At 39.9% G+C, this 26,796-nt stretch overlaps 1 protein-coding gene across 2 annotated transcripts; it reads left to right on the forward strand.

The window, feature by feature from the left end:
- per2 (period circadian clock 2) lies at positions 1 to 26,594 on the forward strand. 2 transcript variants are annotated; one of them, XM_077557331.1, is made up of 24 exons: positions 1 to 129; positions 3,374 to 3,941; positions 9,511 to 9,603; positions 9,702 to 9,856; positions 10,052 to 10,173; positions 10,331 to 10,532; positions 11,221 to 11,272; positions 11,626 to 11,768; positions 12,261 to 12,339; positions 12,662 to 12,768; positions 12,910 to 13,063; positions 13,510 to 13,624; positions 14,242 to 14,394; positions 14,492 to 14,564; positions 14,643 to 14,823; positions 14,959 to 15,077; positions 16,360 to 16,566; positions 17,841 to 18,107; positions 18,760 to 19,607; positions 20,053 to 20,175; positions 21,630 to 21,897; positions 22,136 to 22,325; positions 23,260 to 23,410; positions 25,092 to 26,594. In XM_077557331.1, exons 2-24 carry the CDS (start codon positions 3,478 to 3,480, stop codon positions 25,272 to 25,274), a joined length of 4,449 nt encoding a protein of 1,482 aa, XP_077413457.1. In that variant the 5' UTR covers positions 1 to 129; positions 3,374 to 3,477; the 3' UTR covers positions 25,275 to 26,594. The 2 variants fall into 2 exon arrangements, with proteins under 2 accessions (XP_077413457.1, XP_077413458.1); XM_077557332.1 differs by lacking the exons at positions 1 to 129; positions 3,374 to 3,941; positions 9,511 to 9,603 and having other exon boundaries at positions 9,715 to 9,856; positions 10,018 to 10,173.
- Positions 26,595 to 26,796: the final 202 nt, after the last annotated feature.

Below are 26,796 nucleotides of genomic sequence, written 5' to 3' on the forward strand. Positions count from 1 at the left end.
CACAAATCTGACCGAGTGAGCAACTGTGTCACGGGCAGCGAAGAATTGATATCTCCATGCCTGCTTTTCCAGTTGGATTCAAGATTTCAGTTTTCAGCACACTAGGACCAGGATTGTTTGTTGTTTACGGTACGTAGAGCTCTTTATACTCACTATCCACATTCTCTTATAAAGGGGACAGTTGTCTAAATTGCATAACTGTGTCAGTGGACTACTGGATCAGCTGGCTGGGCTTTCACGTGAGAACGTTAACTTCACAAGTGTCGCTTATATCAGCGATGTGTTCATTCGAGAAACAATGAATCGAAGTTAATAGAGTGGAGGCAAAAAAAAAAAAGCTCGTGCTTAAATATGCGTCACATGAAAAGTCCGACACAACACCTTACATAAAGAGCGCAGCGCAGCACATGTCCGTTGGAGTTTGTCATGCAGCAGCGATTAATGAAGAATGCTCGGAATGCATACTCCTATGCTTAAAAGAAATATACTAGTAGTTACAGTCAACTATTTTAGTGTACTTGACACTGAGTCCAGGCTAGACGAGAAACTCCAGGTGTGCTTTTTCACCCAAAACTATTAATTAAGGTACATTTCTACATTTTTGTACAATGTTGGGGCTGCTTTGCGCCATCTGAACGGGCTGTATTGAATCTTTGCTTTGTATAACATAATCTTAAGGCATTGTGAAGCTAACTGTGCTGTTTGGTATCAGAAAGTTTAGTTGGTGCTTTGTTCTGGGGCTGCTTTGCCCCATCTGGTATCTAAAACTGTGCAAGATAAGATGAAATCCGAAACGGGCTGTCTTGGCTATGTTCTGAGGCTGCTTTGATGCATCCAGCACAGTAATGCTGTCACTATTGAATATGTTTAGAATCGATTATTCAATCCATTAATCGAATAATCCGGCTCATTTTAATGTTGCATTAAAGTGTATTACAAAAACATTTCCCCCCTGATTACTGTTTATTAACCAGTTATCTGTGGTTATTCCGTACTTTGTATTCATATAACGATCACTGATTTAAAAAAAAAAAGGGTGTGGGGGCTGTATGTTGTACTGTTACCAGTTGGGTCATTGTTTTCCAAAGTAAAAATAGATGTTTGCAAATGTCTTATTTTGATGAAATCAGAATATAATCAGCCTTCTTTCATGAAGGACTACATAAATCAGAGGAATTAGACAATTTTCTATTACAGAATGGCGCCGAACGATTAGTTGATTAATAAAATAGTTGTCAATTAATTTGATAATCGATTACTTGTCGATTAATCGATTAATTTTTGCACAAGGTCAAATCCCAAGACTTTCAAGGAATTCTGGAGTGAAATGTTCTTCCCAGTGTCTTGGTCTATTAACAATAATGGTGCAAAACTTACAGCTAAAAACACCACCGCGAAGAAGGAGTTCGATTTGTCTGATGTTTAGTTCTGAGGAACCCTGATCTATATAGTTAGATTTCAATTGTGGGAGAAATTTTAGTGGAACACTCTGTTACTATTTTTAAGTGCTCCCTTTTTATGGCTTGAACAGATGGAATGGATAGAAATGCAAATACACCTCTTGCTTTGGTTTAGCCCGACACCAAATGAGAGCAGACAGGGAAGAATTGGAAATAGAAAACATCAAGCTGTGGTGATGCACAGGTTGCTTGGATACACTTTGTGATGGGTGCGCTTTTAAGGGAAGTGTATTTTCAGCTTGTCTTAATAAAGAAGGCAAGCTTATTTAGAATTCCTCCCTCCATTTTGGGATTTAGGACACATGTTTAAAGTTGCACTTTTAAATCGCCGTCTCCTTCACTACCAGAACTCTGTTTTTGGCTCTCTCTCCATGATGTGACCCTTCTGTCTTGGTACCGGTCCTTTTTTAGCCACTGGGATAAAGGATGAAGCTTTACGTGGTCACCTGTGTGCATGTTTGTGAGGCAGCGTGCATCTGAGCCATTAGGTCCATCTAGGATGTCATTGAGCGTAGATGTAAGCAAACAACTTAAACTGAAAGGGGAAATCAGAGAGACATTTGTAAAATATATTTAAGGATCTGGTTTCCATAAACTAAATCGAATTGGTTGTTTTCTCCTTGTTTTTCCATCGTGGCAGCCTAGATGCGTCTGCCTCACAATCAAATATTCTGAGTTCAAATCCCAGCTCCAGCCTTCCAGTGTGGAATTTGCATGTTCTTCCTGTGTTCGTGTTTTTTTTTTTTCAGGACTCTGACTTCCTCCCACAGTCCAAAAATGTACATGTTGGGCTCTATTAAAGACTCTAAATGTGTGAAATGTGTGAAAATCATGTGAATATGAGTGTGATTGAATGGTTGTTTGGCTGGCAACCAGTTCAGGGTGTAGTAGTCTACTTCTCTCCCACCACCCTAATGATGACAAGCACTAAAGAAAATGGATGGATGGACGTGATTATGAGTACTCTCACTGTTGCTATTATTTCACCATTATTCCCACTGGACTCTCAGCGTTATGTAAGTCCTCGGGTAAACTGAGACCAGCGAACTGCACTCTGTAATTAGTAGCGGTGGGAATCTTTGAATGTCTCACGATTCGATTCCGATTTTCGGGTGCACGATTTGATTCAGAATCGATTTTCTTTTAAGAACGATTTTTGATTCAGAATGAGTTGATTGACAATGATTTTCGCTTCAATTTATAGATGTGCAAGTCATTGTAATGATCTACTCCAGTCTGACTCGCTAATGCTAATTAGCGCGCTACTCGCGGCACTTTTATTACTCAAAAGAACGGCTCCACACTGCAAAAAAAGATGAGATGATGACGTATGAGTGTTCTGTGAACACAAACGTTGTTTCTTGATATAGTGCAAGTCTGCTTGTCGACATGATGTCCTGGCCATGTTTCTGTGTATTGACCCACTGGACTCGTTAGCGGTTGACTTCGTCAAGTCTCCACCAAAGCAATAATCAACTGGAATAGACCCCAGTTCATGGAATCACTCAACTGTAGTAAAATCTAAGACAGAAGCAAAAATGGGTGGAAATATCCACCTACGTTTTCCTCCCAAATGTATTTTAGATGCTAAAATTATGAAACGTGTTCATTCCTGTTACCAAAGAATGTTCTTGGGAAAATCCACCATGTGGTTATAGAGCAGACATTTCATTTTCTTTTGCATTTGTCATATTTGCTGCTAGTGGTGACGGAAGGCCACGAAATGACCTCATGGCTCATGTATGAAATTAATAACCAAAGACTAAAACAAAGGACATTTTTACTATAGTTAGTTTTAACTCAAACTAAAATAACCTTGAATTGGACAGGCCATGTTTCCGCTTGACAGCAACACCATGTGAAGAGATTGAAGATGTATAAATCTCATTTTATTTCCATTCTTCTCTTAACAGATCAGTCCCGTTCCATTCCTTACACAAGTTTACTGACGATGGGGTGATTGCGCTCCTCCTACCCAAATTCACCACCAGCGATAAGAAATCACCGCATCCTCCTGATGTCAGAAGATTCAGACACCAAGCGCTACTGCTTTTCCGCACTGGAGGACAAAGATGGCGCTCCGAACTGCCGAGCGTCCGCATCGTGCGGCTCCATGCCGATGGGGGCCTCCGGCTGCAGCTCCATGGCGCAGCTGCAGCGGATGAGCGGCTACGCCCAAGGCGGGCCCGAGCTGGGCCTGCCGTCGGAGGGCAGCGACAGCAGCGGCCGGGACCCCCGTCCCGCCGGGCCGCGCAGACTTCGCAAGAGTGCTCGTAAGAGTGCTCGTTCCCTGTCGCTACTGGAGGAGGACGTGGAGATGAAGAGCAGCGGGTCCAGCGGCAGCGGGACGGAGTCGCACGGCAACGAGAGCCACGGGAACGAGAGCCGCGGCCATGAGAGCCACGGCCACGGGTCGGTGGGCAGCTCCAACAGTAACAGCAAAGATTCCGCTTTGTTGGAGTCTTCTGGGAGCAACAAGAGGTGAGTGAGCGTGTCGTCAATCTCGTAATATTTGCAAATCTGCTATTTGTACCTGGATGATAGATACACTGCAAAAACTGGTCTTGAGAGCCAAGGAGAAAAAGAAATACTTCAATGAAAAATGTTTGCAATTTAGAACATTTTAACCCAACCTTAAAATGTGAGAGACCCCACACATGACTGCAAAAAATAATTCGCTTTTATAATCCAGATAAACAACAAGGCACACCACACACATGAAGCGAATCTCCACCCATAATTTGTCCATTTCCTCCCCCAAACAAAATGTCTGTTGTAGTACCAAGACTGGCCTGTAAGGGGCACCTCCTACTCTATTGGAATTATATTGTGTTCGTAAGTATTGTACAGGTTTAACATTTGTGATTGTTGCCCCACATGATCTTCCGAATAGGGCTCGGTTTAAAAAAATATCAAATAATCAATCTTGAATCGATTTTCCATTTTGACCCTGTTATCGATTTAAAAAAAACATGAATCAATTATTTTAATATCTCTTTTCCCATAAATTCATTAGAAAATAAAATTTTAAAGGCCTTTTTTTGTATCTGACTTTTTTTCTTGAATTTTACTGTTCACATGAATTTCAAAGTATTTTCTTAGATTTATGAAAGACTTATTGCACTTTAAGACAATTTAGAACCTTTTTAATTCATGTTTACAATTATTGAATTCGAATTCTGAAAATATTTTCATCTCATCCTCGCTGATGTCAATGTTTGTGTAACATGTAAGTGATTATAACACGTTACTTTCATTGATAAACAAAATCATTTAATCAGCTACCGCCTCTGCAAAATTTAATTTAGAATTTAATATGGAATTTTTTTTAATGTCCTTGATCTTTAAGAAGAATTGGTGCTCCTTAATTCATCAATATCGGATTGGATTTAAGTGAATCGAGAAAAAAATAAAAATAAAACAAAACCGAATCGAACTGAACTCTTGTGAATTGAAATCGAATCGATTGGGGAAATCACAATTGATACCCGGCCCTACTTCCGAGCAGCTCAGGGAGAAATAAAATCATTCACACACCCAAACCATTGGATAATCAGTCAGGATGATCTTTCAAAACATCCAATTATTGCGCTTTTGCTGACCATGATCAGTTTAAATTCAACCCTATTATTGGTACATGTATCCTAAATTCCGTCAAATCACTGGCTTCGTGGCTCAGCATAACTCGGTGACACATAACAGGATTTGACATCATAAATGCTGCTCAGGCTTAACATTTCCAGTTGATGATTTTTCTATACTTTTGGGCAGGAAAAATGACTATTAATGGTCCCCAGCCCACAAGATAATTGGTCAAGATAATTTTTAATCAGTTAACCAGAATTTTTTGATACATTTGATGGAACAAATTAGGTGTGTACCCTGCTTAACTTTGACAGTTTTCTGCCAGGCTGTTTTCTCAGTAGATCAGTCAGGGGGGAAAAAATACTCTTACACTCCCCACACCAAAGGGTAATTACACAGGGTGATATTAGACATGCAGTAACCGATAATCTGGCCTGATTATCACTATGTGTGTACCACGGCATTTGAACACAATGATTTTAAAAGGCATGTGATATATAGCTAAGGTCAATCAAACTCCAATGGCAGGCATTTTCTTAAGTAGACCCGCAGAAAATTGTTAATATAAGATGTCACTGTGATAGCATTCTCGTAATGACTGTTTTAGCAACGAGTCTTAAAAAATAGAAATAAAAAAATACATTTTCATGTCCCGCACAGTTCACGTCTTCCACCACCACCATCATCTTTAGGCTGAACACGTGCTCTGTAATTTCACAACTTGTAATTTCAGTGATGATTCAACTAAATATACTTGAAGTACAGATGGAATATGTGCAGAACATTTCCAAATGACTTAAATGGATGTGTGTAGCATGACGTCAAAACGAGTGCAGACGTGATTCACTGCTGGCAGGAGGCAGCCGGAGTTCATTTGGACTGCTGGGAAAAAGTTTAAGAAAACGACGGCTGCTCCCAGTAGGAAGTCCGGCCTGATGATGTCATCCGGCAGACAAGCCACTTGGCTTCATACCAACGGCAGAGGGACTGTGTCATGCTGTCTAACGCTTCGTGTATCGCCACGGCAACGCATTATTTGTTCATGTTTGTCACTGGGCGGAGTTAACCATTCTTCTTACGTTACGTCCCCTTCGCTGTCTGCCTCGCGTCCCACTGGAACATTTTTCTGCCCAAACAGGGAGTGGTAGAAAATACCCATAATATCAGGCCAATGGGCCAGCTTTACTTTTATAGGAATGATTCTCAAACTTGTTACACAAAGTAACACCTTGAAAAATAGCTCTGAAATCGCCATTGATCAACATTTTTTGTTATCCCGAACATGTATTAAATAACGGGGGTAAAAAGGAACACATTCCTGACCAGATGAGTTTATTTAAACGTTTGGTTGCACACGATGTCGCGCTGAGGAAGGAAGGCATGATTGTTCCCCAGGGAGAGGCAGGAATGAGCCTCAATTAGGGGAGGGAAAGTCTTTTGCCATTTCGGGGTTTCAAATCTGGGTTTGTAAAATTTAACACAAAGCAATTTTATTATTCCATCCTAATTTTTTTATATATATATATATATATATATATATATATATATATATATATATATATATATATATATATATATTTATATATATATATTTATATATATATATATTTATATATATATATATATATATATATATATATATATATATATATAAATAAATAAATTATTTTGGGACCAACGAGTGAAACAAAATAATTTTTCCTCCCTTGGAAACGACAGTTCTAAACCATAAAGTGAAACAATCCTCAACCGCTTTCATCAGGCCACCTTGTCCCGATCTTCAACCGTCGTCCAGACTAAAATGGAGCCACCGCTCGCCACATTAAGCTCATTCTGCCTCTCTGATGCCACTTGCTGCTGCCAAGTCAACTTGAGACACTTAACATGGTTGCTTTTTTTCTTCTTGGACTTCTCTGCGTCCTCTTGGGTGCTATTTGCAAAGGAAGCTCTATTCTCAGTGACTTAAGTAGGGTATTTTTAGTGCCAGAGCTGTTAATAGTCCCGGGTAAGCGTTTTGCGCTGTAAGAAGTTCTAAAAAAAAAAGTGACCTAAAGTGAATCATTGTTCTGTTAAATAATCCTTGTGTGAAGGTGTCGAAATGACCTCCTCCAAATAAGTGGGGTTTCTCATTTTCTGTGCCGCCTTAGGTAAAATAATTGCAACATGGCTAATAGATACAAGAGAAGCTTTAGCTGTGATGGATACATGGCTACTAGCATACCCAGACCTTAACCCTAATGAGATTTCCGGGAGGTGAGGAGATTTTTAAGAAAGGCTTCTATGTTAACATGTAATTTTATGAGCAAATATGTTGGCATTTGGCATTGGTTCCACAAGAGTCATTTACAATCTATTTGGGCCATTTTCAAATGCTGTGCGTGATAATAATTGTGTATTTTGAGTACTTAAGCAAAATTGTAGCGTTTCATTTTTGAAAACCAAATCAGCATATTGTCACATTTTCTGGCAGAAACCCCATATGTTCAAATATGTCGAATATGACCAATTTCATATTTTTTTCCCCACAAATCAATACTATAGATCTTCTGTTATTGTAACCAATTTCATGTGTTGAAAATAGCTTGAACAAATTTTGGACACAAACTGTCAGAGACGTGTTGTGAAACGCTGCTAGGCTAGCAATATATCAGTGCCTTTTTCACACCAGTGAAGTCAAATTTGATCATTTCGCGCGTCACACTAATATTCTTCCACACGGTGGTTGAAAGTCACCAATTTAGAACATGAACACAAAGTGAGCGTGCGTAACAAAGTAGCCCATGTAACTAAAAACAAAACTGAATGGTGTGCTATTTTCCACAACTACAGGGTCATTCAAGCGGAATTAAACGGAAGCTCTCAAGTCGGTGATGATGCAATGCAGGCCAATTAGCCTCCTGTAAAAGCTTAGTACATGTTGGGCCTGTCGCACTCTCAGACCAACTGTTGTATTTTGGAGCATTACGCGTAACTGCATTTAAATGCCCTCCTATGCTCAGCGGTTGCTAATTGTGGCATTGCGGGCGCTATTCTTAACCGGATTAGCCTGCTATTTAGGTGCACCTGTGTTGTGATCAGTCAGCATCTCAGAGTCCGTTCTGGCTTTAGCAGGTCCTTGTTAGGCTTGTGGGTTAATGCCAAGCAATCCACTCATACTCTACTGGGCTTTTTCTGAGGTTAAACATTTGGAACGTTTTTATTAGTAGTGTTAATATTTGAATTTATAACATTGGATTTCATCAGGTTGTGCATTTCTACTTAAATTTGGACTGGCGATTGTGTTCTAAAATGTCAGTGTACTGTATTTGTAAACAGTACTTTTTGTCAAACTAAAAATGGCACGCATACATATTCATAATATCAATGTTGATTTTTCAGACTGCTCAGCATGTCTATTTGAGTAATGACATGTGATTTATTGATCACCACAACTGTCTCTGTGCATTCGAGACATGTCGGGGTGCCCCTGTGGAATTTGCTTCTCAACTCATATTCCAAAAATGTTATATTGATCAGAATGTCATGGTTAGACTAGTGAGGTCACATATAACATATTATTGTCAAGAAATGTTTAAGGTTGACTAAAATATGATCAGATGACTAAATTATGACTAAAACTTATAAAACTAATTTTTGGGTCAAAATTAAGATATAGATTATCTGAGCAATAGATGGCAGAGATCTATTGAGAGGGAGAGAGATACAGAGATGGATATGTATTTGCACTCATCCTCCTAATTCTTCGCCATTCCCGCTGAGCCACCTGGTTAAGGGTCTCCACAAGGAGCCGCTGACATTTTTAAGAGTGCGTCGCCCGTTGTCAGCGCCTCTCTTAAAGCAGCACGTGGCCCGCTCCTCGTTTCCCCAGTCGTCTTCCACAAAAGACATCAACACCAGCTAATCTTTCTCCAAGTCGAACTTAACCACATCACAAACTGCAAGATCCACTGTGTCCGCTTTTGCTCATTGTTACATAAGACCACCTTAAGGGCTCTTTGGGTGGCTTTTCCTCACCTGGCTGCTATTATGAAGGATAGCAAATGTCAAAGAAATGATCCTCCTTTTTGTTGGATACATACTGGGAATACAGGAGGACTCATCTGCTGTTCAGTTTAAGGCAAATCCATTGGGAGGCAAAAAAATCATGATTAAGATGACAAGCTGTAGTTTGGTCTTTTTGGGGGGATTGTTTTTCACTATGTGTTGCCGGCCAAAATTTGGGGTACGAGCTGGCTTCATCCAAATATGCCACCGTTTGAGTGAAATGGAAAACACTGGAGAAATGCCCTCACATGTGAAGCCATTTTGTTGAACTGGACAACCAGTCAAATGGAAATACAAAACGAGAACATTTGAAAGGGTGATATGGACAAGCAGTATTACAGTTTAGGTCAGTGCATCTGATAGTAAGTGTTTATAAACCACTTGGTCATAAAAGTCAATTTTCCTTCTCTGTCCCCCTCAGCTCAAACTCCCACAGTCCATCTCCACCCAGTAGTTCAAATGCCTTCAGTTTGCTCAGCTCCGAGCAAGACAACCCTTCCACCAGTGGTTGCAGGTACGTAAACCCGAAGGCCGTAAACTCAAATTGGGCTTCTTTTTTTTTTTAAGATATGCATATATGACTAAACACAAATGCGCTTGTGCCACTTGCAGTAGTCAAGAATCAGCTAAAGCCAAGACGCAAAAGGAGGTTCTGAAGATCCTGAAAGAGCTGAAGCTCTACCTGCCTGCCGAGAAGAGGCATGGCAGCAAGTCCACCACGTTGAACACACTCAAGCACGCCCTGCGCTGCGTCAAGCAGGTGGAAGGTAATGGGGCTTCCTCTGAGCCTTTTTTTTCTATAGATATTTTCAGACGAAATGTAAAAATAACCGCACATTTTTTTAATCAAATCCGATTCTCTGGTTCAAATGATTTTTGTTATTTATTTTAATTTTTTTATGTCAAAATAATTTTCTTGTCTCCCAAGTCTGCGAGACTTGAATAGTTACATTTGTTTTCAGCCAATGAGGAGTATTACCAGCTGCTGATGACAAATGACAGTCAACCTTCTGGCCTGGACGTATCGTCGTATACCATCGACGAGATAGACAGCATTACATCTGAATACACCCTCAAAAACAATGTAAGTCGGCAATTATTGTCCAAATACGAAAAAAAGAAGAGGAAATGAAGAAGCCGTTCTAACTGCTAAGCCTTAGCAGTTAGCATAGCAGCTAAGCTAGCATCAAATGTGTATTGACAAAAGTCCGCATGACGTCGTCGTTGTGCTCTATTAACAGGACATTTTCGCGGTGGCCGTGTCACTCATCACGGGAAAGATCGTGTACATTTCCGACCAAGCCGCCTCCATCCTCAACTGCAAAAGGGACGTGTTCAACAACAGCAAGTTTGTGGAGTTCCTGATCCCGCAGGATGTCAGCATGTTCTACAGCTTCACCACGCCGTACCGCTTGCCTTCCTGGAGCATGTGCACTGGGGCCGGTAAGAGCTATTGTTTGTTAAAGTTATCGTCAATGAGGGTGGATTAGAAATGTTGTTAAAAAAAATAAAGTTATAAAGAAGAAGAAACATAAAACAAAAGGATGAAGACATTTTAATGTCGAAACGGCAATAAAATCCTTTTCACTTGTGGAGGTCGTTACCTACTTCCTCAGCAAAAGTGATGTCATCTTTAGTCGACAGAAAGTGGAAAATGTGTTTTTAAAGGTATTTTTTGTACATGAAAATTATCAAATTAATTCTGGACAAAATATGAACTTTTTACTGCTGAAAATGGCTCAATGAGTCAAGTAGCCCTTTAAATTGATTTTGAGAATGCAATTTCAAAATAAGCATGAATTTTAGTTGACTATTTGCTTTACTTCCTCTATATGCTCTGACCCATCTCCCTGTTTTAAAAGAAATTGGAAGTGAATCAACATCTTGATGACCTACACTTTAGTGGAAAAAGTAACACCTACTCCCCATTCATCACCGCTTGTTTTTGCTGACCACCAACAGCTAAACTCTCACATTTAATTCATTGCAATCAGAGGTAGAGCTATGAATTAATTGATGGAATTCATGAAAATCCGAGCACCTGCCCCCGACCGGGGGGAGCAAAAGCAAGCAAAGTTGTGCACTATCGTTTTACCTCTGAATTAAAACATGCTCCTTTTTCCCATTGCAGAGTCATCGCTGCCTGACTGCAATCAGGAGAAGTCCTTTTTCTGCCGCATCAGGTGGGTGGGCGCCGGCTCTGCGTTCTCGCTAGCGGACCATCTGCTGCTTGTGATTTTTAGTCATGTCTTTGTTCCATTTCCGGATGTGTTTTTAAATGACGTTGTGACATCATATGCGCATCACTGTTAATGAGATGCTCTGTTATGCATAATAACATTTCCGTGCCAAGGCCATCATTTTGTTAGTTAAGTGGGCTCCACATAGACCCAACGTTTCCAATTTTTAACGTGAGAAACCAAATACATGATTATTATATAACCGATTGTTATGCGGGCCAGATGAACATGGCACATTTAATGGTCTTTGCTCATATTGGTTCTTCTTCCACATTTTTTTCAACTTGTTGGTCCAGTGGAGCAAAGGAGTGCAAAGGCGACCTGCAGTACTATCCCTTCCGAATGACTCCATACCTGATGAAGGTCCAAGTCGCAGCACATGCTGAGGACCAGTTTTGCTGCCTCCTCCTGGCTGAGAGGGTTCACTCGGGTTATGACGGTAAGGACGTCCACATATGTCAATTCTAGGGATGTCAAATTTAAAAAAGTTCCTTTTACGCCAGAATTTTTTTTGGGGTGCACATGATTAATGAGTAGTAAAGAATATGACAACTTTAAAATATGTGATTGGACATTTAGAACAGATATAAAATGTGTGATTTATCGTAAGTTAACAATTGAAGTCATGTGCCTAATTATTATTATTTATTTATTTTTAATCGCCTACTCCTAGTAAGTACATCTTTGCTTTCGGTCCATGACTCATTTCGAAGGCAGACTATTTGACAAGGCAGTACTGAAATCTGATTGGACAAAAATTTAACATCCAAGACACTGTAAGCAGTGCAGCCTAGAGAAACTACAAAATGAATGTTTGAAATAAGTTAATACAATGTCATTGAACTAATATTAGAATTGTTTATATAGGTTAGTGCTTCCACGTCTATGTTTGACTGCACAGTAACCTTAACCCTGTTTTCATTTTTGATAGCACCCCGTATTCCGACAGATAAGCGCGTTTTCACCACGACGCATTCTCCAAGTTGCGTGTTCCAGGATGTGGATGAACGGTGAGCCAGACATTCATGACAATTTTCAATTATAGTTCTAAGTCACTGGGTCACAACTGGAAACAGTGTCAATTTTCTTCCTACTTTTGACTAGAGGTTGCCGTGTTCTATTTAGGCATCCATCCATTTTCTATGGCCCATTTTGTCATTAGGGTAGCAGGTGATTTTTGGCAAACGATAGGGTAAACCCTGGATTGGTCGCCAGTCAACATAGGGCATATTTGGCAAACAACCATTTACTGTACATTCATGCCATCTCATCGTGTTAGCGCATTTATTGCTTCTTCCGGTGTCATAAATGTACTTTTTGTGTGTATTTCAGAGCGGTTCCTCTCCTGGGTTACCTACCCCAGGATCTGATAGGTACACAGGTACTCCTCCACTTGCATCCTAATGACAGACCCATCATGCTGGCCATTCACAGAAAGAGTGAGTACTTAGCATAGCAACAGTAATAATATTAGACTACTCACTTTGGACTAATTTCACAAATATGTTATCAATCCCTCTTTTTTTTTAACCTGTAAGATCTGCTCAAAAGTAATGTGATGTTCCCCTCCCCACATCCAGTCCTCCAGTACGCAGGGCAGCCGTTCGACCACTCGTCGATCCGCTTCTGCGCACGCAACGGAGAATACGTCATCCTGGACACCAGCTGGTCCAGTTTTGTCAACCCCTGGAGTCGCAAGGTCTCTTTTGTCATCGGGAGACACAAAGTGCGAACGTGAGTTTTTGCCTTTTGAAGATTAGACCAAATGGTTCTTTTATTTCCTTACATAGTACTCATACTGAGCATGCGTAAAACAAATGTATTATTTTCCCATAGCTTTGCTAATGATGTTACTAACAAAAAATTAACTAATGATAACAACTGGCATAAGTTCATTTTACATACAGTAAGTGTTTTTTCCAGATTCGACAGCTAATTTTTTTTAACACTAGAAGCTAGTGTTTTTTAGACAAGAAAGAACACGTTCACCCCGTATCATTCTTGGGGGATAAAAGTAAAAAGTCACCAGAGAAATAGATCTTCAAGTAAAGTACAGATAGCTGAAAAAATCTAATTGAGTATAAGAAAAAAATAATTTGTATTTTACTTCCTTCCCTCCACTACTAAAATATATCACTAAGTGGTACTCTGTTTACTAAACTAAATTTGTTGGACCCCAGGGGCCCCGTCAACGAGGATATATTCATGGCCCCACTCTCTGCTGGCGCCGAATCAAAGGCCATGGACTCGGACATCCAGGAGGTCACTGAGCAGATCCACAGGCTCCTCCTGCAGGTGAGAACAAGGGGGAGGTTCCACAAGGCTTGCTGCTCAGTCAACTGATTATTACAGTGGGCGGTACTTGAATGTCAACATTGCCTGGGATCACAGTGAAAAAACGAGGGGGTGTTCCACAATTCTCGATTTGGGGTGTTCCGGATCCGATCATGTGATCGGAAATTGGTGCCGATCATGTGATTTCCAGCTGATCAGGACAAAAAAATAATAATCAACTTGTCAAATGGTAACAGTGATAGCTTAATTTTTTGTTACGCAATGTTATGTTTTGTTGTTTTGGGTTAGTGCTCACCCTAACCCAATGCATATACGTACACATCTATGTATATACAGTACATGTCTGTATGTATATTTCCATATTTGAGGCAATTTGGATATTTTTTTTTTTTTCTTGACGTATTGCCAAGGTATCAGATCGGGGCTCTGTACTGTATTGGCAGATACTTAAAACCAAATACTCTGACTCAGGTGCCACATAAGTGTGATCAGGTTACCCCTAGTCTGGATACAGTAAATGCCCAATTTACAGCACTTGGTATTCTTGTAGGAAAGCTAAATAAGGTTTATACAGGTGTTGTTGACATCCTGATATATATCTTCCGTTTCTCCTTCAGCCGGTTCATAACAGTGGCTCGAGTGGCTACAGGAGTCTGAACAGCACCGACCACCTCCTGGGCATGACCTCCTCTAGCGAGAGCCTCAACAACGGCAACAAATTCCATCAAGAGTACGATGAGGAGAAAGACGTGAGCAGCAAAGTCCGGCCGGTGAGTTTGTGTCCACTTTACACAGTGGACCCAACTGAAAATGTCAAATTGAATAGACAAAGGAGACTCTAACTTTTGTTTCCCATTTCTTTGGTAGCGAACTTTCCAGGAAATCTGCAAGGGAATCCATCTCCAGAAGCACCAGGAACAGTGCAAGAAAATCAACAGCAGTAAGTTCAGAATTCAGTTCTGCTTTGACAGTGAAAGCCATCCTGCCTTGCATTAACCCCTTAAATCCGTCTCTTTAGTCGACTCTGCTCAAAAGAGCCTGGCAGTGGTACGGCCCAAGGATTTATCCGGCCTCCTCAGCTGGAAGGAGAGCCCCACGCCAATGGAGGAGAGCAGGTCCTCTCCCCATGAGGACATGCCGCTCAACGACCAGATGGTCTACTCCTACCAGCAGATCAGCTGTCTGGACAGTGTTGTCAGGTACAAACACAACTTTTGATAGACCCATATTGCTGACAATAATATACACCGGTGCGTGTAGGCGCCATGTCAGCCATTAAAAAAGAAAAAAATTGGCATCATTTTGTCCCTAATTATGATTATCAACCACCGCAGGTACTTGGAGAATTGCAATGTTCCCTTCGCTCTGAAGAGGAAATGCCAATCCTCCTGCAACACCACGTCCTCTGATGAGGACAAACACAAAGTGGGCACCACAATGCAGACTTCTCAAGGTATGTCCCACTGCATCACCTTCATAAAAGTTAGCCCTCTCATTAGAAAGTCCTCTTTCAAAGGCTTTCTTACTCGTACCTTAAAAGCAAGGGTGTCCAAAGTCCGACCCGGGGGCCACTTGCGGTCCCGGCTGCACGTTTTGCCGCATCGTCGAATCATAAAATCCAACAGCCTGCATTAAAAGGTTACAAGAAAAGACTAAAACATTGAACGACAGCTCACTATTTGTTTTAAATTAAAAATAAGAATGTAGTGATGTTAGGAAAAAAATCACACCATCGTTTTTATTTAATATAGTATGTAACTTCGACTGCTACAAGAGCACAGATTTTTTTTAAACATGAAATTAAAAACTGAACGTGAGAAAATAACGTTTTATTTAAAGAATGTTCTGAGGTGAATATGTTAATTTCAGATTCAAATTATAAAAAATAAAAAAAAGTTAAAAGTTTTTCATACTATTTTGTATTTAAAAGATGACTTTGCTACACATTTTTTGTGGTCATTTTGATAATTTCTTGACTGCCTCGCTCACGCTATCACCAGCTTGGTGATTTCTATTAGCAGAAAGCAGCGCTGCTTTGGAGTGGACGCGCCTGCTTCTGGCATCTGTGATTGAGTGAATGTATTGCACATGGGTGGAACTTCCGCCTTGTCACATGCGTGGGCAGCTATTTTGAAAGGATTATAACAACATTAGAGACACTGCAATTCAATAAATAACATACACGCTATGCTATATAGATTGCGGACTTCTAATTGGCGTCATCATTTGTGATTGGATGAGTGAGAATATGGAGGCGGAACTTCAGCCTGCAAATGCAACATATTTCCGTTTTCCGCCTTGGAGCGATAAATCTATTATTTAGCTTACAGCAATTTATCATGCACGTTGCCAATGATGGCTACGCAGTGCGAGAACAAGCACAAGCCGCTAGTGAGTCCATCCCAAGACCGTTTCCAGATATGGCTCTTTTTTCAATTACAATTATTACAATTCAATATTGGAGGCTTTTTGCTTCTTCAACTAATACATCAAAAGTAAGATTTAGTTTTCTTTAAATATGTTGTTTGCTGGATGGCTTGTTTTATAAGTTGACCGACAGCATCTTGAATTGGTTATAACATGCCCCACCTCTTCCCCCATTCCTTCCATATTTGATCCTCAGTAGTGGCAAAAGTTTGGACATCCCTGCTTAAAATCTTCTTCTTTCTCAGACTCTCCAGAACGGCAGTCCCATGTCAGCATCTTTTTTTTTTGTTCTCTGTTCTCTTTGGCAGAACCGGCCTTGTTGAAGGATCAGTCGGGTCTCTCCACTTTGGACGACACAGATAAAAAGTCCAGTGACGCGGCCAGAGCGGTAGTGGGCACCTCGCTGCCCCTACCTTTACCTAACAAACCCGAAAGTGTGGTGTCCATCACCAGCCAGTGTAGCTACAGTAGCACCATAGTGCATGTTGGGGACAAGAAACCTCAACAAGAATCAGGTACAGTGTCGTGAAAAGGATCCATTTCCTGGCAGTTTTCCTCTTTTGATGCAAATTTCCTCTCGTATTACGTTGTCAGTATTATATTTAGTAATAACTTATGTTATCATTATTTTTTATTAAATTGATTACACATTTTAAAATATATATAAGCAGTAATTAGATTAGTTTCATTTTTTTATATTACATAATTATTAATTACTATTTATGTGATCTTCCAATTTTTGTTTTATTACAATACAGTGGCGCCTTGAGTTGAATTTGTTACCTGACCTCTTTTTAGCTCACACTAGTCGTAACTCAAATCATCTTTCCCCATTTAAATGAATTGAAATGCCATTAACTGTTACAGCGTCCCAAAAAACACAACAATATTTAACTTTATAAAAACATACAGTAATGACACAATTAAATAAAATATAAAGTTGTTCTCACCTTTTGTTTTTTTTACTTCAAAATTGTGCCTTGGCCACCTGAGTACAGAAAACGGTCACTGATTCTTAGTAACCCCCAGTAATATTAGTCTTTCTTTGCAGAGGATAAAGAATATATGGCTATGACTATTGTTCCCCGTCTACCTTTGTTAAAGGGTTTTAATACAGTGACACCCATATATAGTCTTTGCATTATTTGCAAAATTAAAACAACATGTGCTGTTTTCATTTTTAATTTGACAGTAAGTGTGAATGGCAATAAACTTTTTTTTTTTAAGAAAAAAATAATTGTTAATTTTTCTGATAAACTGTTGTTTGTTCACTGCAACCAAAATCAGCGAAGCGACACAGGTCACTCTTACCTCATGGCACCACTGCAATGGTTGTTGAAATAATAAGCATCATCGTCTTTGTAAAGATGTCATTTTCGATACGGCTCTTGTGAAAGGAATATGCAATAAAAAGGAGAAAATTCAGGAAATGATCTTTTTTCACAGCACTGTAAATCCATCTGCGTTTTATGTATGTAATTGTTTACCGCACATTTGCACCTTGATGATGTGATCAAAACCAAGGAGTAAGGGTAATGAGACAAAAGGTTCTTAAATATGAAATGATGTTGTGCAGAAATTCTGATCACAGGATCAACGTGATGCATTTGTGCTTCCCACAGAGTTCTTTGTCTCTCTGAGTGTGTGCATGTGAACAAGTTCAGTTGTGGATAAGTTTGTGTCCAAAGTTCTTTCCACTGTCTTCCACTCTATTATCACTGTGTATATTAGCTCAATTCATATCATATGTGGACTCATTAGATTTCTTGGTCCTCTGTCATCCATACAGAGAACACAGAGGATGTGTCAGGGGCGGGTGAGGCGGCAGAATGCAGCCACAACCCGGCACAGGCGGCACCGTCTCGCGCCGTTTCGCCCCGGGGCCAAGAACGGGAGTCGTACAGGAAACTGGGTTTGACCAAGCAGGTTTTGGCAGCCCACACGCAGAAGGAAGAGCAGGCCTTCCTGTTTCGCTTCAAAGAACTTCGCCGGCTCACCGCCCTCAAAGCCGACTGTTCGCAGTACCTGGAACGTCAAAGGGAAAAGAACACAGACGGTAAAATTTTTTTTTTTTTTAAGTCAAACATTACACATATTGATAAACAGGCTGATTTATGACCATTTATAGTCAAAGGAAGCACATTAAAAAAATATTATCATGTGGTTTGAGGTGTATTGAGTGTTTTCTTTTCCTCTCCGATGTGTTGTGGCATATTTACGATGATAACCTTTGTATTAAACACATGCATAACTCATTCACTGCCAGCCCAGTTAAAATGTATTTTTGACGTCTATGGCCGTCACCAGCACTGAATGAGTCAAAAGGAGTTGTGATTGGAAATAGTGAACAGGTTTAACATTTAAGATTGTTGGCCCTGCCCGTTTTCCGAGCAGATTGGGTGGGAGTATCACCCCAGCTTGGTGCTGACTACACACAACGATTTGTGATTGTAAATATTTTACAGGTTTAGCATCTACGATTATTGACCCTCAAGGATTTGTGATCGTAAATATTGAACAGGTTTAACATCTACAATTATTGACCCTACCATTTTTGGAAGAGCTCAGGGTAGAAAAATCACTCTTAAAACACCTCACACCACAGGGGGCTGTGATCATATTCGGCCCGATACCCCAGCGTTACTATGGTTGTTCCATACCAAAATATTTTCCCTACTTGAATGCATTGCTAATTTCCTTCCTCACAGTGGCACCAGCTGCCCAGCCTGGGAAGCAAAGCGGCCCAGGGTCCAATCCCAATGCAGCGCGGCGCGGCACCCGCAACAAAAAGACCAAAACCAAGCGAGCCAAGCAGACCGAGTCCTCGGACAGCTCCGCGTCTTATCCGAAACACCACCAGCCGCGAGGTCCCTTCCTGAACCAAGGCCTTAACCCCACATCCTGGTCCGTTTCGGACGCATCGCAGACAATGTTTCCTGTAGCGTACCCTGGCTCCCCCCTCCAGGTTTTCCCCAGAGACACTTCTGTAGTTCCCTGTGTGAACGGCCCTCTACAAGGCTTTGGTGACAATCAAGGGGCTCCTCCTTGCCCACCAGGGGTCCCTCCTTCCCCCTACACAGCACCAATGGTGGCCCCCATCATGGCTCTTGTGCTGCCTAACTACCTTTACCCACCCTTGGGTCCCGGACTTCCACAGCCAGTGTATCTTCCAGGGACTGACGGTTTCCCCATCCAGGCCCAACTTTACACCCAACCCACCTTTCCAGGACAAGCGACCATAATGACTCCAGCCCCGTTAAACCCCCAGAACCCTTTTACCCCTCAAGTGGGCTATGTGACGCCCTCATTCTACTTCCCCCCGACGACTTCGGAATCTCCCAAGGCCCCGGCGGAGGGCCAGTCTCGCGCCTCCACGCCGCAGTCTGCTTCGCCGCCGCTCTTCCAGTCCCGCTGCAGTTCTCCTCTGAACCTGCTGGAGTTGGAGCTCTCCGGGGACCGGCAGGACGGCACGGCGTTGCCCTCCGCGGGACAATGCGGCAACGCGGCCGAACGGGAGAAAGGAGCGGTCGGGGGCCAAGCCAAAGAGCTGAATCAGGTAGGCAAGCAATGGAACTTTTCCCCCCTCCCAATACAGTGAACCCCGCTTCATCGCGGGGGGGTTATCCAGACCCATCATAGGGGAAAAACTGAGTTTTACCTCTCACATGTAAAACACACTTTTTAACCACATTTTGATACGAGTGTAAGGAAAACCGATTTCAATTGGAAAATGGATTTTGATTGGAATCATCTATTATTGGAGAGATGATATAGTGGGGAGCACTGTACCCACTCTCTGTCTATATGTGCCATCCTGCAAGTCACCATTATTGGGCCTGCTGAGCCTGTGCAAAACTCAACAGCTCTGATTAAAGTGAATGTCAAATTGATTCCTCCCAAGAATTTCGCATGTACCTCCTATACCGTGTGTAAAAGCCAAATTTGGTCCCGAGCTCCATATGGGTGTTAACACGTGCTGTATTATGCCTTACACCCTTTAGCCATCTCTCAGTCTCCTTGGTCCACCTGGACCGTTGTATTACGAGGGCTCGCTCCATGTCTGTGAGCGTTTGTCTTGGGATAAAGGCATATTCTCTTCTAGGCTGAGGGCTTGCAGCAGTGAGGTAGGCTGACCGTCCGAAAACCTTCCATCCTTGTCCAATCCCATTCCTACTCAATTCCATTATGTCCGTTCAAGGTGTAACTATATCGCTCTTGCCATCTCACTCCAACTTTTGTCAACTGGTGTGCATATTTAAACCTCATGAAGAAAATTCATGGGACGTTATATTGCTGTTAAGACGTTAAGCATCAGCAGCAGTTGTGCTGTTGGTAAAATGGTCAGGCAATGTTTATTTAGAAATGTCATCACGGTAAGGAATGACCTTTTATGCTTATATGTCTTTCAGGCCGTTATTTTTATGATGTTGGTATTATAATCTATGACGTGAATGTGTTTGTCTTTGACGCTCACTACGAGCTCATTTAATTGCAAAAATCTAGCATTTTTTTGGGTGGTGTTACTTGAGACTCTGGAGAAGACTGCAAATGAATAATGCGTGTGCCACCACTAGCCATTTTAACGGTAGTAGGGGTGGTTGAAGTATGGTCCAGGGGCCTGCATGCAGCACATGCCTTTTTTATTTTATTTGACTTTTTTCCCTTTTTTTTTCCACCTAGTATTAACATTTAATCCTGTAGTATTTGATGCATTGTTTCGCGTGTCTTTTCACGGTATCTGTTTCGGACCAGTACCAGGCCTTTTTTCAAGGTGGCTGCTATATGATCAAGAACTAGAAATGAGAAGAATAGAAAATTAACGTTAATTTCAGGCAGTTTTAATGAGAAATTCTATATTACTGTATATATAGGTCTTTCTTTAAAATGATCTGTCATTGTTTTGGGGCTGGAGGGGACTTTATTTATCTAAAGCACTGGTGATATTAGTACTTGGTATCGGTGAATACTCGAGTTGAGTACTGATATTGGTCTAAAAAAAAAAGGTGCTATCGAACATCCATAATATTTGATGATTTTAATAATAATAATAATAATATACCCCAATTATTGATTTTTAAAATAGTTTATTGTACATAAAACTGTATTGTAAGTCAAATCAAGATCATTAAAAGGAAGAACATTGAACAATTTGTTTTGTTTTTTGTTAAATGATGGTTTGTTATAATTATTGCAAATTACAAAATATGTTTTAATTGTATATTATGTGTGATACAGTACAGTATTTAAAAATGTTAATATTTAAATAATGTATTAATTTCTTTAAATAAACTATTTATTATTATTATTATTATTGTATGTACTTTATATACTCTCATTTGTCAATGTGAAACCTCACTTGTGGGCACAGCATTTTTACCCCCTTGATTGTTTCACACTTACTAGATGGACAGGCCCTTTGTGTATACAATGAAAAAGTCAGTCAATCATTTTATACAAAAAAAACACACACTAAAAGCAGCAGCCAATGTTTTTCCATTGACTTATATTTTGAGGATGCAGCACTGAGATGTCAACACTGTCACTCAACATCCGTGCGTGTGTGTTTCTTGTCTCCCAGGCGAGCTCTCGCGGTGACGGCAACCACAGTGACAACAACTCATCCTCCAGCGACATGCTGGACATCATCCTGCAGGAGGATTCGTATTCGGGCACCGGCTCGGCCACCTCTAGTTCCATGCACTCTCGCTCCAACGGCTGCGGAACCTCAGCTAGCGGGACGTCCAACAGCAGGACGTCCAACAGCAGGACGTCCAACAGCAGGACGTCCAACAGCAGGACGTCCAACAGCGGCGCTTCGGGCAGCGGGATTTCCGGAAGTGGGGCAGGTGGGTTAGGGCTTTAGCCCAAATTATCCCATTTCACTTCACTCATTCACTGCCTTTGACGGCTAGAGACGTCAGGATCCATTTGAACTGGGCTGGCAGTGAGTGAGTTTTAATTGGCCACAAACTTATTCATTATTCACTACAAATCATGTATGAATGAATTGTTTTTATTCTATTGAAGTATTTGGTTATACGATGAATATTGGCCAACAACTGGACTGTTGTTTTGGGCCATCAGGTAGCAACAGCAGCAAATACTTTGGCAGCGTGGACTCGTCGCAGAAGAGCCAGAAGGTGAAAGGTCACTCGAGCGGCAGCGAGATGGAGCCGAGCGAGTGCTTCATCAATTACGTCCTCCAGGACCCCGTTTGGCTCCTCATGGCCAAGGCCAACGACAAAGTCATGATGACTTACCAGCTGCCCTCGCGGTGAGTCATCACTTGCAATTTGAAGCCGTACTGCTACTTTGAAACACTCATTTGACACGCCAATCCTATTTTGGAAACATAACTTTGACTAAATCATTTGAAACCCTAACCCTATCTTGAAACCCTAAACTCAAACTCAGGGTTGAAATCCTTGCAGTCCTGAACCCTGGATAGAAACCTTCATTTGAAACCCTGATAATATCTTGGAATCTCAATTTTAAACCATAATTTGACAATTTAACTCTAGTTTGGAACCATAAACTTGTCTTGAAACCTTAATTTGCAAACGTAGCTATAGTTTAAAACCCTAAACCTGGCTTAGAACCTCAAATTGAAAATGTAACTCTAGTTTGAAATCTTAAAACCTTGATTTTGAGTTTGAAACCCTATACCTATCTTGAAACCCCCAATTTGAAAAGTTAACTTTAGTTTGAAATCCCTGACTTGAAACCTTTATTTGAAAACTTAATTGTAGTTTGATACTCTAACCCTGCCTTATGACCTGAATTTGAAATCGTAATTTGAAAGCTTGACTCTGATTTCAAACTGTAACTCTATCTTAAAACTGCAATTTGAAAATCTCAGACTGGCTTGGAGCCCTCATTTCAAACTCTAACCCTATTTTGAACCTCTAACATGAGTTTGAACCCCTAACCCCGTCTTGGAAAGCATGTGCAAGTAAGACTACGTGGTTATGTTGCACAAGCAGGCACATTTGCAAATTGCAATCATCACAATGAAACGTGAGCGTCTCTGCCCAAGACTTAACAATTCCCCCATTTCAGTATTGTTGCCTGCTGCCCCCTGGTGGCATTCAGGTTGCACTGCAATGACTCTGCTCAACCTGAAAATCGACGTGCCACCGCTATGAGCACGTTCACTCCTGTTCAAACTTTGGCAGTTGAATGAGACGTGATTTGTATTTTGTCAACAGCGACATCCAGAAAGTTCTGAAGGAGGACCGCGAGAAGCTGAGGCTGATGCAGAAAAGCCAGCCGAGCTTCACTGAGGAACAGAAGAAGGAGCTGGCGCAGGTGCACACCTGGATGAAGAAGGGGGGGCTGCCCAAAGTCCTAGATGTCAAGGTATGTGCTGCGAAAGTCAGACTGTCACTGACGGCAATGTGAGATTTGGACGGATGGATGCTTTAGTCATGTCACAACAGCTATATTCACACATGCACACTAATATTAATCATAAAAGCAAAGTACAAACAAGTACAAAAATAATAACAATATTGAAGGATTAAAATAAATTTAAATGTCAATGATTTTGACTTTGGTATGTGGTGACACATTTTGTTTAATTATGCAGAATTTTAAAAATATATTAAATACAGTAAATACACTCATAATAACACTCTATTAATAGAAATAACTGGAAATAAATCTGTCTTTATAAAAAGCTGTAATAAATTTTATTAATAATCAAAAATAACGGTTGAACTCAAATGAATTTTACTAATAATCATATTTAACCCCATGAGGGATTTAAGGCAATATGATTAAAAACATGTATGGAATAAATACCCACACATACATACAATAATACTATATTTAAAAAAATAAATGAAGTAATAATAAAAAAGAAATTAAAAATATGTGATTACATATTAAAAATCATTATAATATTATTTAAAAAATAATGTTATATTATAAATAATAAAAATGTTTTCATGGGATTATAAAAATATCAATTAATTTGACTAATAATATTTAACTGATTTTATACTTATTTTAAATAATATATGTCTACGTAATACTTTGAAAAAATGATAATTTAAAAAAGTCACTTCTTTGGATTATAAAACAAAAGTCAATTCATTTAATTAATAAAGGAAATAAAATACATTAAATGAAAGGCCACACGTGAACAGCATTGTATTAAATGAAAAGATTATAATCGCAGTAAAAAAAATAAAAAAATCCTCTCATTGGGCTACACAAACCCAATCATTCATTTGACTAACCAAGATTAAATAATATATTTAAAAATAAAATCACCCACATATATATCATATGTCAAAGCAAAAAAAAATTAAATGTCTTCACATGGGTGTACAAAACTCAAGAATAAATTTGTCTAATAGCCAATCATTTATAATTTAAAAAAAAAACAATATTTAAATTGTCCACATACATATATAATAATAGTGGATAAATATATGGTCTTTTTTTATTTTTTTATATTAACATTATAATAAGTGAGGGGGGAAAGGGGAGAGCTATTATTGTCTTTTCCCCACATTTGGTGCTCAGCAACCAAACATTTCTTCTGTTTTTTAATATTGTTTCACTTTTAAAGGTACCGTGTGTATTATTTAGTGCCATCTAGTGTTGAACTAATAGAATGCAACAATTTTTAAGCACGCGCACAAGGTAAGCGTCGGTCAACCCAATCGGGTCCGACAGCTGCAGAGGCTAACTACATTTGCAAAGATCTTCTTCTTCTGGTATCCGTAACAGAAAGACTGCAGTGAAAGATGTCAGCCACCCGTAAGAAGCTATGTAAACTAATTAGCGATTACTAGACCTACGATTATATATATTTTTTAAATGTATGTTGATGTGAAAACATATTTTGTTGCACATTATTGAAATAATTGTTTTTTTTTTATTAATTATTAGTTCACGTATAGGTGGTACTGAAAAATACACACTGCCCCTTTTTAAAAGCAAAATTTCAGATACGATTGTGCATGTGTACCTAATGAAGTGGCCAATATGCCCGTATGTGTCCTTCATCCAACATTTTGTCGTTGTCCAGGTGTGCTCGTGTTGCAATGGCGCCATCCACGCGCTGGCCACCGACGACCTGCTGGACTTGGAGCTGGTCGAGCAGGAGCCCGTAGTGGACGGGAGCTGTCAGAGGACCCCCAGAGAGGATCCCTCCTGTGGGGTCGACACCTCCGCGTGCTCTCAGACTCAAACAAGTAGTCAAACGACGTGAACATGCAGGAAGAATGCTCAAGACTTTCTAACGTGACTGACTGATTTGTTTTTGTTTTGTTTTTTTTTGTTTTTTTTTTGAGGGGGGGCATCATTCCAAGATAATAAGAGTCTACTTCTTGCTCTTTAGACTTCGGATGTGTTTTCATTATTTTTGTACGATGTGTATATTTTTTTTTTTAACCCTCCTGTCATGTTGCAAGTCAAATTGGCTCGCTGTCAAAGAAACCATGACCTACTTTTGTTTTCTTTTTTGTTATTCTGTACCCAAAAAGTATTTCTAATCTTTTTTTTTTACATTTCAAATACATACTCAACTTGTGGAAGTATTTTACAAATTCTTGTAATTCTCGTTTTTCCCACAATTCAACAATTTCCATGAAAAGAAATCCCACTGAAACGAATGCGAAATATTACAAATTAATCCTAAATCTTCCACATTTCTCGTCTAATTGGAATCATTCCAACTTCATCAAAACATCTTCTCACATTCACAAAATAATTTACGCATTGTTCATTATTTTCATGTTTTTTTTCACAACCGAATCCCCAAATCAATCCGTCAATAAAATGCAAATATTTGATATATTTATGAGTATATTTAAATAAAACCCAAATATGTGTCTTGGGTAACTCATCTAGAAAACCTACAAAATGATTTCACAATATATGTTGATTACACATATTAAGAAGCCAGACACAAGTTTCATGCCTAACATTTTTTCTTTTTTTTTTATGGCTCAATTTGATCTGGGAACACAACAGGAGGCTTAAAGGGATACGTGCTGGATGGAGATTTTCTTTTTTATTATTGTCCTCTGTTTTTCCCAGCTTTATTTAAAAAATCTGAAGTGCAGCTTTTTATGTCTGCATCTGTCAAGCACTGAAGATGAGACACTGAAATGGAGCTTCAGGAGGTTAAAAAATGTGCAGCAGAAAGTGATCACACACTCCAAAAATAATATTGTCAAAAAATAACCTAATTTGGTAAAAATAGACCCATCTACTATTCGGGTCGATTTGACACAACTTTCTGAATATCGGTCTGTTTTTGACCCAAATTAGGTCACGTTTGACGCAACCGTTTTTGGAGTGTGTGGTAGTTACTGACGTAAAGGTCACAGACTTCTGTGATTTGTTGTTACTTAACATCACTTATGCTGGCTCGTTGTATAGATAAGGCCTTGGAATGCACAAGTGCACTTTTATGTGTGACATCGGAGAATAAAACGTAAGGACATTTTTTCTGTGTGCCCTATCGTTCTTTTATGGTTTTGCACTCTGATTGTAAATAATGTGAAATAAAGAGTGAACTGCTGAAGTCATGGCCCACTGAGCAATATTTTTCCTAAAAGCTTTTTAAAATTCTAATGTATGGCATGTATTTCTTCACCTTATTCATTTGTTTTATGAAACAATTTTAAAATTTATTATAAATAGCCTACTGAAATAGACATATTAGTAAAATAAACAATTGTACATGTACAGTGCTGGAAAATAATTTTAAAACAAAGTTCACTTGA

Source organism: Vanacampus margaritifer, chromosome 2 (assembly GCF_051991255.1).
Source record: "Vanacampus margaritifer isolate UIUO_Vmar chromosome 2, RoL_Vmar_1.0, whole genome shotgun sequence".
NCBI classification, from domain to species: domain Eukaryota; kingdom Metazoa; phylum Chordata; class Actinopteri; order Syngnathiformes; family Syngnathidae; genus Vanacampus; species Vanacampus margaritifer.

What these genes read in the sequence shown, in the direction of transcription:
- per2 (XM_077557331.1), top strand. Translation starts at nt 3,478, where the DNA reads ATGTCAGAAGATTCAGACACCAAGCGCTACTGCTTTTCCGCACTGGAG. An exon ending in ACTTACCAGCTGCCCTCGCG is followed by an intron (nt 22,326 to 23,259) that starts GTGAGTCATCAC and finishes TTTTGTCAACAG; the next exon opens with CGACATCCAGAAAGTTCTGA. An exon ending in CCAAAGTCCTAGATGTCAAG is followed by an intron (nt 23,411 to 25,091) that starts GTATGTGCTGCG and finishes GTCGTTGTCCAG; the next exon opens with GTGTGCTCGTGTTGCAATGG.